Raw genomic sequence first — 17,503 nt, 5'->3', positions numbered from 1 at the left:
ACCCATTCTAATCAGCTTAAGGTCCAGAAAGAAATACATGATTTGGATACATGATTTAGACCTTCTCACAAAGACAAGGGTAAAGGCAGGCCTCAGGAGAGGAGGGGCAAGAGCTGGAGAGCTGTCAGGAGCTGCTTCTTCTGCTCTTCCAGACTGAACTTTGAGGTCCAGCCTCTCAGCCTGTCTCTATTCATCCACACACTCACCTCTCTCCAAGGACCAGTCTCCCCTCCTCCTAGAAGGCCAGGCTGTATCAATCACCCAGTTCACAGCATTTTAACTTGAGCAATCATAAGAGCACCCTGAATCCTGTTTAAGTTCCTGGGAATAACTTTGGTTGTCTCAACTTTATTCTCCCTGTCCAATCAGCCTCAGTGAAGGGGTGCGTATGTGTGTGTGCATGCATGTGCACACACATACTCAGGGGGTTTCTTGTGGATGAAGCATGGCTGTCAGAGCCTACTCCCATAAATGGATATGGGGTAGGTCTCAGAGAAGTGGGAGAAGGCTGGAAGAACCTCCAGTAATATCCACCAACATCAATATTCTAAAAAGCTTTACCAAGTTTAAAGTTTCTCAGGACAAGTGATGTAGATAGCATGGGGTTAACAAGTTACCTGGCCCTGCCCCACCTGGAGGACTGGACAAATCACTCACTACCCCAATCTGTTGTCCTACATTTGCAAGAGAGTAAAAAGAAAAGAGAAAAAATTATCTTTTTTCTTTTTGTCATGGCAGTATTGTAAATAGACACAGTATCGTAGCTAAGCTCCCTATTTTAACAAATAGCACAAGGTATTAATAATATCATGAAAATGACAGTTATTTCTTTATTGATGAGGTTTTTGTTCTTACAGCTTGGCAAGAGTGTATCGAGATTTTCAAGAACTCCTCATGAATGCACCAGAAAGCCAGCACTTTGGCCAGATTTGGATAGAGCTCCGCACCTTGTCCCAGCTCATGGACACCCTGCGGACTCACCCTGAAAGAATTGCAGGTGAGCTTCAGCATTCTCAGTGTTCACTGACCTCACACCTGCTTCACCCATTTGGGGCCAGGAGAGGGTTTGATGGAAAATGGTACCGGAGGAGGCAGGAAGAGATGGGTTGCAAAGGCTGATGCGGATCGCCTTGCTGAAGATGCCTGTTCCTCTGCACCAGCCTAGAAGATAGGAAATTGGGCAGGAGGGCACCAAGGGTCCCACCCCATGTGAGTCCAGAGACAAAAAGCAAAACACTGAGAGAGATGGTACTCTGAGAAGCACAGGTTGAATCAAGGGCTAGACGCTGGGGAAGAGGGATTTACTGAGAATGGTAAGGTGTGGAGTCCCAGGGGGACAGCAAACCAGAAACATGTGGCAATGCTAAGGAGCACGGAGGAGCAGTGGAGGTCACAGACCACATGTTTACCATGACATTAAAATGTACAATTGTACAATTTTCCCAGTGATATTTGGCATCCAGGCCCTGAGGCAGGGCTGGTGGAGAGCTGGGTGATGGGAGCTTGGGGAGAGGCACCAGAGGAGGTCAAGGAGGCAAGGAGGTTGAAGAAAATGATTGTACTATATGCACCAGGCCCAGGCTGCAGAAGGATCTTGAGAAGTCACAAGTACTGAGAGGAGCTGGGAAGGAAGGGGATAGAAAAGCAGGGAATAGAGGTCTTGGTGCATTCCATGACCCTGTTTAAGTGACTGAGAACATGAGCAAGATGAAAGGATTGATAATTAGAGAGTGAAATATTCAACTTTAGGATTGTGAAGGCTTCCAGGCAGGATGGGGTGAGAACACAAGCCCAAGGGTGGCCGTGGGTGAAGTGCAGCAGAAGAAAGGTGCATGGTGAGGGAAAGGCAAAGGGCAGGGAGGCCAGGCTGTGGCCACCATGCAGACACAGAGGTGGTACAGGAAGAGAGGAGGAGCTGGATGCCCAGGTAGGAAGCAACAACAGGGAGGAGGGATGGAGGGGCTCCCTCAGGGGTCTCTACTCCCCAGTGGCAAACAAGAAACAAACAAAAACCCAACAATAGTATCAAGAGGCTGGCTCTCCTCTTTCCACTTGAAGCCTTTCTTGCCCGTCATACCCCATCTCCCTTTGTCCACACCAGTGTCCTGAGCTTGGAGCCTTAGCTGAAAGTACAGAAACTCCAAGAAGGGTCCTCTACCCCATGACAACTGCATTGTGGACAAATGACCTATCTCTTCCAATCCTAGACCAGGATTTCTCAACCTCAGCACCATTAAAATTCAGGGGGGGGGGGCGGGGGAGCATATAATTCTTTATTTGGGGAGGAATTGTGCTATGTATTGTGGAATGAGCACTGTCCCAGCTGTGACAACTAAATTTATCTACAGATATCGCCAAATATTCTCTAAGGACAAATTGCCCAGTTCTACCTCCTCCACCCCTCGTCCCCTGTTGAGAGCCACTGTCTGCACCAACCCCACAAAGCATGTGACACCCACCCTGGGCTACCCTTCACCACCTTCTGTGCCTTCCCACTGAACTCTGTCCTGCTGCTTCCACAGTAAATACTGTGACTGTGTTGTTGATGACCACAGGCAAGAGGATGGACCTCCAACTACTCCCAGGGAACCCAAGAATGGAGTCTTCCCCTGAGTGCCAAGTTAGAACATTTCCCACCAGCTCTACCTGTGTTCCTTTTTTTTGACCCATCTCTCCTTCAACACCTTGTTATTTTTCTCATTAATACACAGGACGAGGAATACGCATTCGGGATATCCTGAAAGATGAAGAGACACTGACTCTATTTCTTATTAAAAACATTGGCCTCTCCAGCTCAGTTGTCCACCTGCTGGTCAACTCCCAAGTCCGTGTGGAACAGGTAAGTGGGTGTCCTTGGTCAGTGGTCTCTGGAAGGGAGGGGTAAGCACTGTGCCTGCTAAAATCAAGGGAGATCTTTGCTTTTTCTTTTCTTTCTTGCTTTTGTTAGTCCAGGATGCAAAGAAAAGACCACCAACTCCAATTGAAATCAAATTAAAGCAAGCTTATAATTCCAACTGGTCTGGGCTGTTCTCTCTCTGAAAACCACGGGAACAGAAGACAACCCTGCAGTCCTCTAAGAGTATAGCTTTATAGCACAGAAAGTTACACAAACGGAGGGGTGGCGGGTGTTGAGAACTTACAGATAACAAAATTGTGAGAAGCATAACACAAAAATTAGTTAATATTTTAGCTGGTCCCGACATCAGAATTTATGAGGTGTCATTAGGGCTTCAGAGAGGGTTGTTATCTGGCCAGGGAGAGCCAGAATTTATGAGACGCCACTTAAGTTTTGGAAAGGGTTGTTATCTGGTCAGAAAAAGCCGGGCATGGGTGAGTTCAAGGCACAGGCAGGCATTCCAAGCAAGTTTAGAAATCACAGTAATTTATACTAAAGCCAAAATTAACTTTTTATGCCTTTGTGGCAAGATGGCTCCCAACCTTAAGAGGGAATTAGGCTGGGTTTATTACTTTCACATTCAGCATCCATGACTAATGCCCTATATTTGGAAAAATATCTGGGGGTCATTGAGATGACCAGAATTCCCATCACCAGATCTGAAGCACACATGACCTCACAAGATTTAAAGCTCAGCAGGTTTTCATAACTGGGAGGAAACTGAGCCATCCTGAGGCTCAACCTCCCCTGTAGGGGCTAAGGAAACTGAGGTCTATTCATTCCCTAATTAGATATTTAGGGACCTTTGTAGGGACATAGAACACAGTGTGAAGGAGGCAAGCAAAGCCCCTGGCTCAGGAGCTCACATTCCAGTGGGGTGATAGGAGGTAGTTAGACACAGAGACTCTGGCATGTGTCTCCAGCTTGTCAGGAGCTATAGGGAGGGGAGAGAAGGGGTGTGGGAGGGAGGTCAGGGAAGCACTTTCTGAAAGGTGTATTTGAGCAGCCCTCTTGAAGAGAAGGCAGTCTCTGAAATATCTTCAGTTCCTACTGAGAATGCGCAGTACAGTCTCTGTGGACTGAGGTCACTCTTCCTATTGTACAGAATCTGATGATGGCCACAGAAGGGCCAATCTTTGCTTTTCTGGGCTGCTCTCTTCCTAGTACCAGACAACCTCTTCTACAGTCCTAGCACATTACTGATCTATATCTCTCCAAATTTGTTTCACGCATTTTAATAATTTCCTATGTTTAAAATATTTTATATTTTTTGATATAAGTCAGAGTATCATTAGCCTTAAACTGTATACAATGGCCTCTTATAGTACAAGTATTTCAATAACAAGAAGAGACTTACTATCTTGGCCGGGAAAATTGGCAAGAGTTACTTATTAGGCTTGTCAAAACCAATATTATTGAGTTTTAGAAAGGGATTATAATAAATGGAAGCTTAACTTTTATCAAATGTATGATTGGCCTCTAAAAGGTATATAAGACATAAATAGATATCTTTTTAGAATAAGAATTATATATGTTTAGTGAGCATAAGAAAAAAATTATTTATTACTAATAATAAAAAATAAAATAGAACAGTAAATAGCTTTTTATGTCCCCATTCAGGAAAAAAATTATTATCATTAAATCTAATGTTGATCTCATTATGGGGAATCAGTACTTTAAATATTGATGGGTAAAAGTAAATTGGTAGTATTGCTCGGGACAGTGATTTAGTAAATTATTTAGAACATTTTAAAATTTTACATGGCATTGACCCAGCAATGACATCTCATGGGACTTATGCCAAAACAATCTTTATGTATACATATACATATATATACATATATACAGTTGTATATAATTATATAAATTTTGAAAATACTAATATGATCCTATATTTATATAAAATATGAATATCTATGTGTATAGAAAATAGAAGGCTATGAATTAGATGCCAACAGCAGTTAACTATGAACAATAGAACCCTAAGAGATTCTTATGTATACTTCTTAATTTTTGTAACATAAAATGTTTTAATCTTGAAATTATTTTAGTTTTTCATTTGAATATCAGTCTATAAACTTTGGTATGTAATTCTTTGTGTCAATATAAACTATCTAAAATATGAAATGGACAAATTAAGAGAATCTTTAATCCCTTCTTGAGAGAAGGTATTAAAATATTTTTATACATTATGTTACCCTTTAAATAAGCTAGTGTCTCTCAATTGTCTTTTAAAAATATAGCTAAGCTTACTTCTCAGTGTAATAATATATGTTTTACTTTATGTAATTATAGAAGAATAATTCATATGATTAGATTTTTAATTATTTTGTTATTATTATGAGTTGGTAAGAGACCATTATAAAAACTAGTTTGTAGACCGTCAGTTTAGTAAAATGTTCTCTTAAACCTTATATTTTAAGGATTTATATATTTAGGAAACAGAGATACAATTGATATAGAAGAATTAGTAATAATTATTGTAGTTATATTGATGTCTTAAATCAATTAACTTTAGCTTTCAAAGAGAAGTTTGAAACTTAGAACTCAAGGTGGTATTTGAAAACATTAACATTCAATCAAAAATGTATGAGTCTTAATTTCTTAAAAATTAGTCCTTTTTTAAAAAATAAAATTTACTAGGCATAAGTAATTATTCTATTGGAATGAGAGTAGATTAATGCTTTAAGAAGTTCTTGTCATCTCAATATAGAGGTTAAAATTTTTGTTTATATAAGCATATGAATATTTGATCTTAGGGAAAAGCCTCAAATATTTTTAATTGGTTGTCCTATGTATTTATAACCAATTTAGCCACACACAAATCTTTTCTCTATTTACTCAAACATTCTACATCACCTATTTAGACCTTCTGTATATAATCATACAAAGATTCCTCTATTGAGAAAATTCTTTTTTCTTTCTATCATTAAAGTCTTCTATACATAAAGATCTTTTTACCCAGAGATGTTTTCTTTCTTCCTTGTAGGATTCTCCAATTTTTCTTTTCTTTCTGTAGAAGCATTTTTTTCCTTTCCTTCTAGACTTCTTCTTTATGGTTACATTTTGAAACAATTCCTGTAAATCTTTGAATCTAGATAAATTTTTATATTTTAATAAGAAAAATATTTCAATGGCAACGTAGCTAAAATTTTTGGACACCTTTGTACATAGAATTATATCTGTTTACTACTTTATGAAAATCTAAACAATAGTTCAGAGTTAAGATTACTTGATATTTGCATTTTAACTTTGTAAGTTACTAAGTATCTTTTGAAATAGGCATTTATATAATGAATTACACTTACCATGAATTTAATATTATTTATCTTTGAAGAAGGGCATCAGGTAAATGTACATAATGAGTTATGTATTTCCTGTGGAAGGAAAATTATTAGAAGTAAATAGACATCTGTTAATTACCCTATGAATTAAAGATTATATAGATTACTTAACTAGCTGGAAAAATATGTATTAAGAAGTGAAGATATACTTTTTAAAATTTAATCAGCCACCTTAAATTGAACCTTATTAAGTCATGTGACTTAAAAGTATTTGGATCCATTTTATTTTAGTTTAAATATTATGAGTGCACTCTTTTTATCTATGCAAACTTTGACATTAATGAAGTTAAAATAGAATTTTTGTGCATATACATATTTAATCATTGTGTTTACATATTTAGAAATCATAAGAATAAAAATTTTGGCCATCATCAGAACGTTGTGAGATTAAACATTTTAGATTGCCGGCTTTTGTTCTCATAATGATCAAAATTTACCTCTAGTATCTCTAAAAAAGAAAAATAATGTGTGAGAAAACAAAAAATAATGTGTGAGAAAACGTAATAATTTTTTGCAACTCTTCCTTAATAGCACAGCTGTAGAGAGAATGGGAAATCAAGTTTCTTGGAGAAACCTGGTTAATGGGATTAGAAATTAGTTTATTCAACTCAGCATCCGGAAAGAATTAAGAACAAGGCCACTATTAAAGACGCAGGAGTTCGTTGGCTTGCATTTTGTCTGTCAAGAAAATCCCTCGTCAACGAAAGAAAAACTTCTAGCTGGGTGTTTGCTTGTGAAAAACAGCAATGCTGAGATACAGGTTCCGCAACGCTGGAGGGCGGGCGGAAGTCCCGCCCTAGGGATGGGCGGGAGGGACCAAGAGGAAGCCAGAGGAAGGCCGGGAGGCGGGGCTTGAAGGGGTGCGCCATGATGCTGCGGTCGCGTAGCCAGAGCTATTTTCCCATGTTACCTAAAATTCTACCTGAAGCTCTGGGGTCCCCACCCCTCGAGTGCCTCCCATGTTCGCCTATCTGAAGTTAAAATACGGGCGGCTTTCGTCAGGCTGGGAGCTATCTGAGCTATGACTGCCTTTTTCGTGGGCCCAGTGAGCCGCCACTGCTGTCCCGTCCAACGAAGGGGAAAGCTCTCGTGTTTCTGGCCACCCTCAGCATCCTCCGGGTCAATGCCGTTGCTGCCGCCGCTGTTATGCGTCTGGCTTCCGCGGCCAGCGCTCACATTGCTATTTGCCCTGTTTTGTTTCGTGCCACCAGCTTGTCTGCCTGCGCCTCCCGACTCTGTATCCCCTCTGCGGCATAGTCGCGAGGCTTTTTAGGCGGTTCTCCCTGCCTTTTGCTGACTCCTTGCAGCAAACCTCATCACTACTGGTGGGCGGCGACGGCGTTTTGTCTCCTCTTTGGGTTAGCAGCCCAGCCCAGACAGAAGGCAGACATTGTTGGCTGGGAGCAGTAGCTGTCTCTACAACTATGGATAGATTTCTTCCTGTGTGTGGACAGGCCCACACAGCAAATAATTTCCAACCCAAAGGTGGGCTTTATCTAGCAATGGACCAATCACCGGACAGGATAAATCAAAGTAGGTTGTGTTTGGTACCCAAGTTAGTTAGAGTTGGCATCCTTTTTGCAAGTACCAAAGAGACAGAGACACTGCTGGCCCACCTCATGTAGGTTACAGACCTTGCTGGAATCCGCGGTTAGAGGCTTCTGTCAGTCCCAGCATTCTAAATTTGCGTGATTAAAGTTCAGCTGGGTTACGCCTTTAAGTTAGATTGCTCTATCTTAGCGGTCTGTAAGGATGCAGTTGGAGGTGCTGCGGGGAATTTGCCCGCTCAGTTTAAATTGTTAGAGTAACGGAAAGCAGAAGAAAATGCTTCTCCCCCCGCCCCCGCCTCCATTTCTGTTTTAATAAGGATTTTGAGTAGATAGACCTTTTCTGGAAGAGATTTGCTTCGGTTTTATATCAGGGTATCAAAATGAACTTTCCCACCTCCCTGCTGTAGATTGCAGTGTACCATCAATTTCTTTGAGGTGGGTGTTGCTTAACTTAATTTCTATCTTCTGAATCTGTGCGTGATCAGACCCCATTTAACCAAGTCTCTGCTTACTCTGAATTCATTCCTGGGTCAGGTCCATGTTGAGCATCATCATAACGGGGCCACAGCCAGTGTCTCTTTGGGGGATTCTTCTTCCAGCTCTGGAGGATGTAAGCCACTCTAAAAGTTAAAAGTCTCAAATAATTAGTGAATAACAAAACACAAATGGCCAAAATATATTTACAAAAGCGAAGCTCCTCATAGATCTAGTTCACATGAGTGCTGGAACTAGACATAGAAAAGATGGCTCAGGTGGTTTATTTAAGAGGGTATATCAAAGCCAGGGATAAGGTTTCAAGGACCAAGTCTTGCTTTGTGGTGTTTTGCAGTCAGCAGGTTGATTGGCATCTTCTCACATCACACCCATCTCAGGTGCTGTGTGGACCATGGTAGAGCCTGATAGAAATTCACAATGTCCCTGAGCAATTGACCAGAGGAAATATCCACTGGTCCTTCCCAGACACCAGATGTTTCTATCCGCTAGGCTTCCATGTGTGGCGACCCACTTGCAACCCAGGTATGGCTTTTGACAGTACCTGATACAGTGAAGATTTAATAAGCACTAACAGCCTTTCCTAGCTCTACTTAACTATCCCTCCTCTGTGTGCTGGTTTCACTGTGTTTAATCTGGCATTTCTGCTATTTAGATGCCTGTATAGTTGCCTGTATAGCTAGTTGGAGAGCCTCTAAGAGGCGGGAATTGGACTTATTCATCCCATTTACTCTTCTGGTCGCTGCACAGTAAGAAGCCAGTGAGTGGGCATTGAGAGAGAGTGACCAATGAGTGGGACCTTCATGGTGTCCCAGTTTTCTCCCTGGCTGACTATGTGAGTTTCTCAAGTCACTTGATTCGTCTTCCATCACTTCCTCCTTGGGAATATGAGAGGCTTGGACAAAATGAGTTGATTGATACCGCCCATCTTGGAATGTTTTAGCCTCTGGAATTAGAGATGAGAGAAGTGGGTGTGGGCAAAGCAGGAAGGCTCTGTGGGCACACGCAGCCTGTTACTAGGTGAGGAAGTACAAAGCTGATCCACCATCAGCAGTGATTTGCACTTTCTGTAGGGACCAGGCTTTTCCAGGTGGGGTCTGCCGGTCCCTATGCAGCAGGTGGCAAAGCTGGACCTGCTCTGCCAGAGAACCATGTAACTGGAAGCCATGAGGAGACCGCAGTGCCCAGACAATCTTATTTGTTCACGACCCTCAAGGTCTTGTTCACTGCAGTGGATCCAGGACTCCAAGAGGCCAGGCACTGTGCTGGGTGGCCAAGGCCTCTGACCATGGTTGATGCCCTTCCCTTGGCCCTTTAGCCTCTGGAGGCCAACATGGGCATGATATTTCAGGAGTCACTGTCCATGGTGGGGGTGGTGAGATACACAGGCCTTGGGGGTCACGGATCCAAAATTGGATAACTAGTTAAATCAGATAAATAATTTTTTAAAAAAAAGAACTCAAGCATAATTACATTCCATTTAGACCCTATTTGGGACACACTTATACTAAAATTATTCATTATTCACCCAAAATGTGATAGATTTAGGGAGAACCACCACAAGTGTCTTCTCACGACTCCTTGGGGGAGGTCTCTATGGCACCCTGGCATAATGTGCAGAGAAGGGGATCTCTTACATTTTAAAATTTTCTCTAGTAAAGTGAGGCTTGGGGGGAATGTCTGGATTTTCTATTGCTTCTGAAATAAAGCACCACAAATTTAGTGGTTTTAAAACAACACCAAAATATTTTCTTATGATTCTGGAGGAGAGAAATATGAGGGTCAAGGTACCAGGAGGTCTACATCCTTTACCGGGCATCTAAAGGAAAATATATTTTCTTACCTTTTCCAGCATCTAGACACTGTCCATGTTCCTTGGCTTGTGGTCCCCCTCAATCTGCAAGGCCAGCAGTGGCCCACCAAGCCTATCTCACATTCTTCTGACACTGTTTCTTCTATCTCCTTCCATGTTTCAAGGATTATATTGGACCCAACCAGATAAATCAAAATAACCTGCTGATCTAGTTAGGCAGCTAATTAGCAAACTTAATCCATCAGCAATCTTAATTCCCTTTGTATTAGAATATAATATATTCACTGGTCCCTTGGGTTAGAATGTGGGCATCTTTGAGTGGTGAGCGGGTGGGGCAGTGATTTCCTACCACCAGGAGAGTTCAGTGTTGCCTCTCTCCCCTGCAGTTTGCTCACGGAGTCCCAGACCTGGTGCTAAAGGACATCGCCTGCAATGAAGCCCTCCTGGAGCGCTTCATCATCTTTGGCCAGCGTCAAGGGGCTTGGGCTGTGCGTGACGCCCTGTGTTCCCTTTCCCAGGGCACCTTACAGTGGATAGAAGACACTCTATATGCCAATGTGGACTTCTTCAAGCTCTTCCATGTGGTAAGGGAAGGGTGATTCCTGGGACAGGCAGCATCTGGGACTCAGCATCCCCTCTGAGCATGGAACCCTTAGTGAGATAAGAGTGCTGGGCAGCCCACTGGGGCACACCAACATGAATTGACACTGGTGGAGGTGTGAACCCAGTGTTCAAAACAAGCCTGGAAGAAGCTCCAAGCTCCAGAGGCCCAAGAAATCTTGACCAATATGATTTTTAGAACATTGGCCTAGTGACCCAGGAGTCATAGGAGCTTCAGCATTAGGTGTGTGTTTATTCCAAATGTGGGCTGAGTGCTCCCCAACACCTGTAGCAGTGTGGTTAAGAAAGAAGCCAGGTTTGGTGTTGCACACCTATAATCTCAGCGACTCAGGAGACTGAGACAGGAGGATCACCAGTTCAAAGCCGGCCTTAGCAACGTAGTGAGGCAACTTAACAATATCCTGTTATGGCTGGGGATATGGCTCAGTGGTTAAGTATCCCTGGGTTCAATCTGTGGTACCAAAAAAAAAAAAAGGAGGTGGGCATGGTGGCAGCACACAGCAGCTCAGGAGGTGGAGGTAAGAGGATTATGAGTTCAAAGGCAGCCTCAGCAATTTAGTGAGGCGCTAAGCAACTCAGTGAGACCCTGTCTCTAAGTAAAATACAAAAAAGTCTGGGGATGTGGCTCAGTGGTCGAGTGCCCCTGAGTTCAATCTCTGGTACCCTCCCCCCCAAAAAAAAAAGGAAAGAAGAAGGCCTGGTTCGACTTCTGTGATTGTGGGCAAGATATTGAACCTTTCTTAGCCCCATTATTCATCTATATAAGTATAATACTTTATAAATTTATAGAAAAAGATACTCTGACACCAGTGCTAGACCCTTTTCTTAGGGAATGTTAAGTTCCCACAGGACACACAGAGGCCACTGAAGCCAACTCCAGGTTAGGAGCTTCTGCATTAAAATTTCTTTACTACCTACTATTAATATGTATGTTTTCCTAAAAGGTCTCAATATAGCTACAGAGTGTTCCTTAATTCTCTTTATAAAGTCGTCAGCATCCCCTCTGAGCATGGGACCCTTAGTGAGATCAGAGTGCTGGGCAGCCCACTGGGGCACACCAACATTTGAAGGTGGCCTGGAGACTGTTTCCTGACTCTGAGCTGACAGCTAACTTGCTGTCATTCAAAGGGGATTCCATCCCCCATTTGTAAAATTGAGACAATAAGACCTGCTCTACACATGTACAAGATTCACATTAGGGAAGAGATGGAAAAATACTTTGAAACCAAAACCATTTTGTTCTTATCAAAGCAAGAATGTCCCCACTTTCCTGGGGGCCCCTTGGCTCCTTTCTATAATCCTCTCAGACTAGGGGGTGGTCTCTCTTGTGGAGTGACCTTAAACTGACTCTAGATTCCAAGCTCAGTTTTGCTTTCATCAGCCACAGATACCAGGACGGAAGACCCTGTGGAGAGAAAAAGGCCTAGTTTCTTGTTGAGCCAAAAGAGTCCCGTCACTTGTCTATTCATATACCCCAGAGCCCACCCTCTGGTTCAGACGCTGTTCCTCCAGAGTGGGGAGACAACATGTCTCAGTGACCTCCCCCAGGAGAGACAGTTTGGGCATGTCCCCCCACCCTTCCCAGTGACTGAGTCGGAATTCTCTACTCATGACATATTTCCTAGTACTCAGGGCACCCCTTCTGGTTGCCCCCTCACTACTGAGGCAGCTTCCTCTCTTTTCATCTGATGCTTAACAACTGTCAGGTTGCCACAAACATGCTTCAGAGCCACATTCTCTCAGTTGCCCAGCAACAACTCCCCTCCTGGATAAATCTGGGCTTCCTGCAGCAGCAGCCCAGAGCTTAACCCAGTAGCCCAGCACTCTGTCTTCAGCTGTCTGCTCTTTACCTCTTGTCTGGGTGTTTTCAAGACAACCACCCATCCCCAGCTCTAGAATCTTCCAGAAACTACGTCATCATATACAGACACTTTTAACTTGAGGCTACCTAATTACCTTTGTATTAGGTATATCCTCAACTTAGAAATTAATACTGCTTTTAGATTATCTTTGAATCAGAGAAAGTAAATCAAACCAAAAAAAAAAAAAGAAAAATTCAACTCCTAAAATGTTCTTTCTATGTGCTGATGGTATTGCATCTGATCCAAAGCATCAGCAAATGCCAAGACTTTTTAGGAGCTTATATGATTTATTCTGCATATGAAAAAAATATTACACAACCCCAAAGAAGAGGCATTTTTTAGTTTCTGAAGAACCAAAACAGAGGCTTCATGGAGACAAAAATCCTCTTGTTACCTGTGAGGGCCTCGTATCAATTTCTTCATACAAGATCAAGGCTCAGGGACTGTTCAAACCAACTGCAGTTGATGGAGACTATGCCTTCCACAGCCCTATTTGTATATCCCATCTTCCATAAGAGGTCTAATAAGACCTTGACCTTGGGTTGGCAGTACTGAGCTCAGTGGGGACAAGGAAAGATTATTATTTGGAAAATTCACAGAACTTGTTGGTGTAGGAAGTTGGGGATGAGGGGGTTGTGATGATATTTGCCATTTTGGTCTATAGCCCTTTATCCAGAAATGTTTCCACATTGTCATTTAAATGAACTTGCAGTCTCTTCTGGTTTTTTTTTGTTTTTTGTTTTTTTTTTTTTTTTTGACTCTTTTGGCAGGAACAATTCTTATAAATTTAAATAGATAATGATGGAAGGAATTAAAAGGAGAAGAGAGCTCTGGGAAAGTTATTTTATAATATGTAGCAATCCCAGCCGGAACACTGGTAAACAAGAACAAGTAGAAGGCTCTTGGGGTTTGATACCCTTCTGAAGTGTAAGTGGTATCTCAAATGAAGAGTGAGTATGAAACTCTCATTATTTACCATCTCCACTGAAGTGAACTGGGAAGACAATTATAGCCAGTGTTCCAGGCACATAGCTAGAGCTTAGTAAATATTTGATTAATGAATATTATTAAACAATTGACAAGGTCAAAAAGAAAGCATTAGCTGTGTGTGATAGAACATGCCTGTAATCCCAGGGGCTCAGGAGGCTGAGGCAAGAAGATCACAGGTTCAAAGACAGCCTCAGCAACCTAGCAAGGCTGCAAGCAGTCTAGTGAGACTATTTCAGATTTTTAAAAATAAAAATAAAAAAGGCTGGGGATGTGGCCCAGAATTTAATTGCCCCTGGGTTTAATCCCTGGTACCAAAAAAAAAAAAAAAAAAAGGAAGTGTTAACTAGACACAAAAATGCATCTTGAGCTGTGCCCCCTCCCCCATCCACTCTCCCCCTAATTCCTGGACTTGTTCTTATCTGGCTCTCTCTAGTCTCACTCTCATGTTGGCTCTCTTCACATTTTTCTCTCCACCTAGAATTCCTGGCTCTCCCCTTCAGTCCACAGACACTGCCCTCACCTCACAATTATCAGTTTGTCTCAGCTCAAATGTCACCTTCATGTCCTTAGGTGCAACCGCCTGCTGCCTCCCTGAAAGACACCATCACACCTAGTAGAGACACTTCTCATGGAAGCTCTCATCTCAATAGATTCTGTCTCTTTTCTACTAGATCATTGTTTATTTATTCATGAATACAACACATATTCATTGAGGACTTACTGTGTGCATGCTCTGAAGATGAAAACAAAATAAATCCATTCCTACACTTACTGAGCCTACAGTTTAGCTGGAAGACAGATACATTAAAAAATAATAGCAAACTGATATAAAAGTGATAAATAAATGTGGTAAGAATTAATTATAGGAGCAGCTAGGAGGAGCACCTTATCCATGGGGAAGGAGGCAGGAAGCAGAGGGTGATGAGGGAAGGCCTTCTGGATGAGGAGAAGTGGTTTCAGATAAATTGATTCTTGCCAGTTGAGGTGGAGTGAGGATGGGTGGGGGTGGCTGTTTAATCCCTTGGTCCCTAAAGTATTAGGTATAGTGCCTTATGGTCATAAACTTTGCAGAGACCTATAAAAAATGTTTGAGACTTGAAATTAAAAGAAGAATTGGCTCCAAAATACAAAGAAAAAGCTTTAGAATTAAATTTAATAAATATGAAATTGCATGTTTATCTCATTCACAGTCCAGTCGTGCTAAGTTGTGGGAAAGTCCAAAAAAAGTACCCAGAGACAGTATGGGAGACTTGTGGTTTATTAGGTTAAGCTAATGAGATCAGTGACTGCACCAAGAAGAATTCAGTGGCAAAATATGAACAGCTTCTATTCCCTCTCAGTGTATAGCCAAGCAATGTCTACTCACAGTGTTCTGTCCACTGTGACTGGTTAAGTAACATGTATTCTTTCCAAAGTGCCCTCAGTTCCATGCCTGTCCCCACTCTGAAAGGGGTTTGTATCTTGAGTGGCAGAAGCAGTGACATCGCCAGCATTAGCTTCCTTAGTTTGCTTATAGGAACAGCATCACAGGGAGCAACTGATTTGTTGTACATGCAGAAAGTAACTTCTACAGATAACACTAACTTGCTCTAGTTCCCAGTGTGCCTAGAGAAATCCAATGTCTCCAAGATAATATGTATCTGGACTTCCCATCCCACGCTTGATCTCATTGTTCCCTTATTTTGGCTAGATTTGGGGAAAGAAAAATAGAGCATCCAGGGACATGGTATTTTATTGTCCTCCTTTGCTTTAGGGAACAATACATTGTTTAAGAAAGGTAATGTTACTTAATTTTATTGTTAAATTTGGTACTCATTAAATGTGAAATTCAAAATTCAGTTTATAGTTCAGGTTTTCCCACTTTACACACATTCTCAAGTATTTATAATGACTGCTGAGAAATCAGATTCACTCACTAAATGAGTTATGGGATGCCATATAATTTCAAAAACAATATTTGGATCCTTAAAAACTGTGTGTATATGCAAATATGTTGATAAAAAGAGATGTGAATAGATAGAGACATTGGTGCTTTCCAATATGCTGACTTGGTTGTAGGACAGAATTTTAAGCTTATATTGTGCCCATGGCCTTGCACTCAGGGTGTTCCCTCCCAGTGAAAGAGAGGATGGGTTAAAGACATACACACAGGCAAAACATAGTCATGAACAGTCTCTAGCTCACAGTCAAGTGAGAAGGGCAGATAACAAACTCAGAAAGAAGAGGGAGTAACTGAAAGAACAGGAACTTGTGACTGATTTAATGTCCAACCTGCTTGGACACATGAGTGTGATGATTCCTTTATTTCTCTGCCTCTGGATTCCTGGCCCCTCCTGGCCCTCCCATCCTTTAGGACTGCTGGGTTTCTGTTCGTGAATAAAAGGCTCAGGGGTCACTCCAGGTAAACTGGGCTAATTGGGCTTCACAAAATAACCACACAAAAGACACAAATACCTTTTTCTTTGGGGTCGCTGTGAGGGCTCCTCTGACCTTAAGGGTCCGCAGAAAGAGAGAGAGAGAGAGTACGCGCTGACCCCTTTTATTGAGGAGAAGCTATTCAGATGAGGCAAGGGGTCAAGTTTCAGGGGGCTGAGTCTATCTTCTGATGTCCACTGTCAGCAGGTTGACTGACATCTAGGTAGGCCAACCCAAGGGCACAGTAAGAGAAGGGTACACACACAAGGCACTTCCATGGAACATTCTATCCTAAACAGGGCAAGGGGTAATATTACAAAGGAACAGGTGAGCATAGCTCCACCCATGGGGCTATAGGAAGACATGCCGGGGCACGAAGACACAGTCACTTGAACCCTAGAAGAGCGGGGCAGTCTAGCAGCATGGGTGCCTGATGCTACATCTCCCAGCAGGGGAGTTAACTCTGTCACGTGCGAGGTTGGTCTCCCACATAGGACCTTTTTTTTTTCTCTGCAGAACTTCTTTGGACTGTGGTCATTGAGTCCAACTTCCTCCTAGCACAGTTGTTCACATGTCCCTTGTCTCCCCTCTTTGCAATCTGAGGGCTCATCTGCCCCACACTCAGACCCAGTACCAACTCCTAGATTCCCAAGCTAGAGGTTTGGGCAATGGGATGGGATGGTGAAGAATCAGTGCTGACTTCTGGGAAGAAGTTAGTGCCAGCAGGAATGAAAACTGGTTTGGGAAAGACAATGTGATCAATATGGGATGTGTTGGATCCCAGTGACCAGCAGGCAGTGGATACATAAAGCCAAGGCTATGGGGAGAAATCTGGGCTGGAGGAGCAGGTTTAGAAGTTGTCAATAAAAAGGTGGCAGATTCAATAATAAAGGGAATAAGACTACTCATTCTTAAGTAGGGAGATAGTGCAGTGTGAGGGTTGCAGGTCCTCAGGGAACTTGGCTCATAGTTGGAAGATGAAGGCAGAGGAGTTCATAGGAAAGGCCAAGGAGGAGCAAAAAAAGCAGTCAAGAACAGTGTCACAGATGGCAATGTGATCAAAAGTGTCAAGAAAAGCAGAGGCCTCAACAGACTAAAAGCAAAAATAAGGTAGGTGAGGCAGGAAGATAGCAAGTTTGAGGCCAGCCTCAGCAATTTAGCAGACCCTGTCTCAAAAATAAAAAGGATTGGAGATGTGGCCCAGTGTAAAGTACCCCTGGGTTCATTTGCCAGTACCAAAAAAAGAAGCAAAAATATTCAGTGGACTTAAACCCCAGGAGGAAATTGGGGGTTCTGTTAAAGCCTCTTGGTAGAATGGTGAAGGTAAGGATAGAGAGGTGTTGCTAAGGAAGTGAAGTCACCAAGTATGGCTTATGCTTCCAAGGAATGTGGAAAGAACAGGTGGCGGAGGAAGAGTGTCACTACAGAGGGATAAGGGATTAGAAAAAGGTTCTTTCCCATTTGAGAAGCAAGAGCATATTGGCAGTGTGGTCCCAGTGGTGGGAAGGCTGAGGGTACAT

General features: G+C 42.4%; 1 protein-coding gene across 1 annotated transcript in view; it reads left to right on the top strand.

Annotated features, from left to right (window-relative positions):
• The window catches only part of Abca4 (ATP binding cassette subfamily A member 4), a 154,243-nt gene that overhangs the window by 10,776 nt on the left and 125,964 nt on the right, over positions 1–17,503 (top strand). The window contains exons 4-6 of the mRNA XM_076862541.1: positions 858–997; positions 2,712–2,839; positions 10,482–10,679. Of these exons, the coding sequence (XP_076718656.1) occupies positions 858–997; positions 2,712–2,839; positions 10,482–10,679 (466 nt within the window). The remainder of the gene's footprint in view (positions 1–857; positions 998–2,711; positions 2,840–10,481; positions 10,680–17,503) is intronic.

Source organism: Callospermophilus lateralis, chromosome 7 (genome assembly GCF_048772815.1).
Source record: "Callospermophilus lateralis isolate mCalLat2 chromosome 7, mCalLat2.hap1, whole genome shotgun sequence".
Taxonomy (NCBI): Eukaryota; Metazoa; Chordata; class Mammalia; order Rodentia; family Sciuridae; genus Callospermophilus; species Callospermophilus lateralis.
This window is presented reverse-complemented; position numbering and strand designations above follow the sequence as displayed.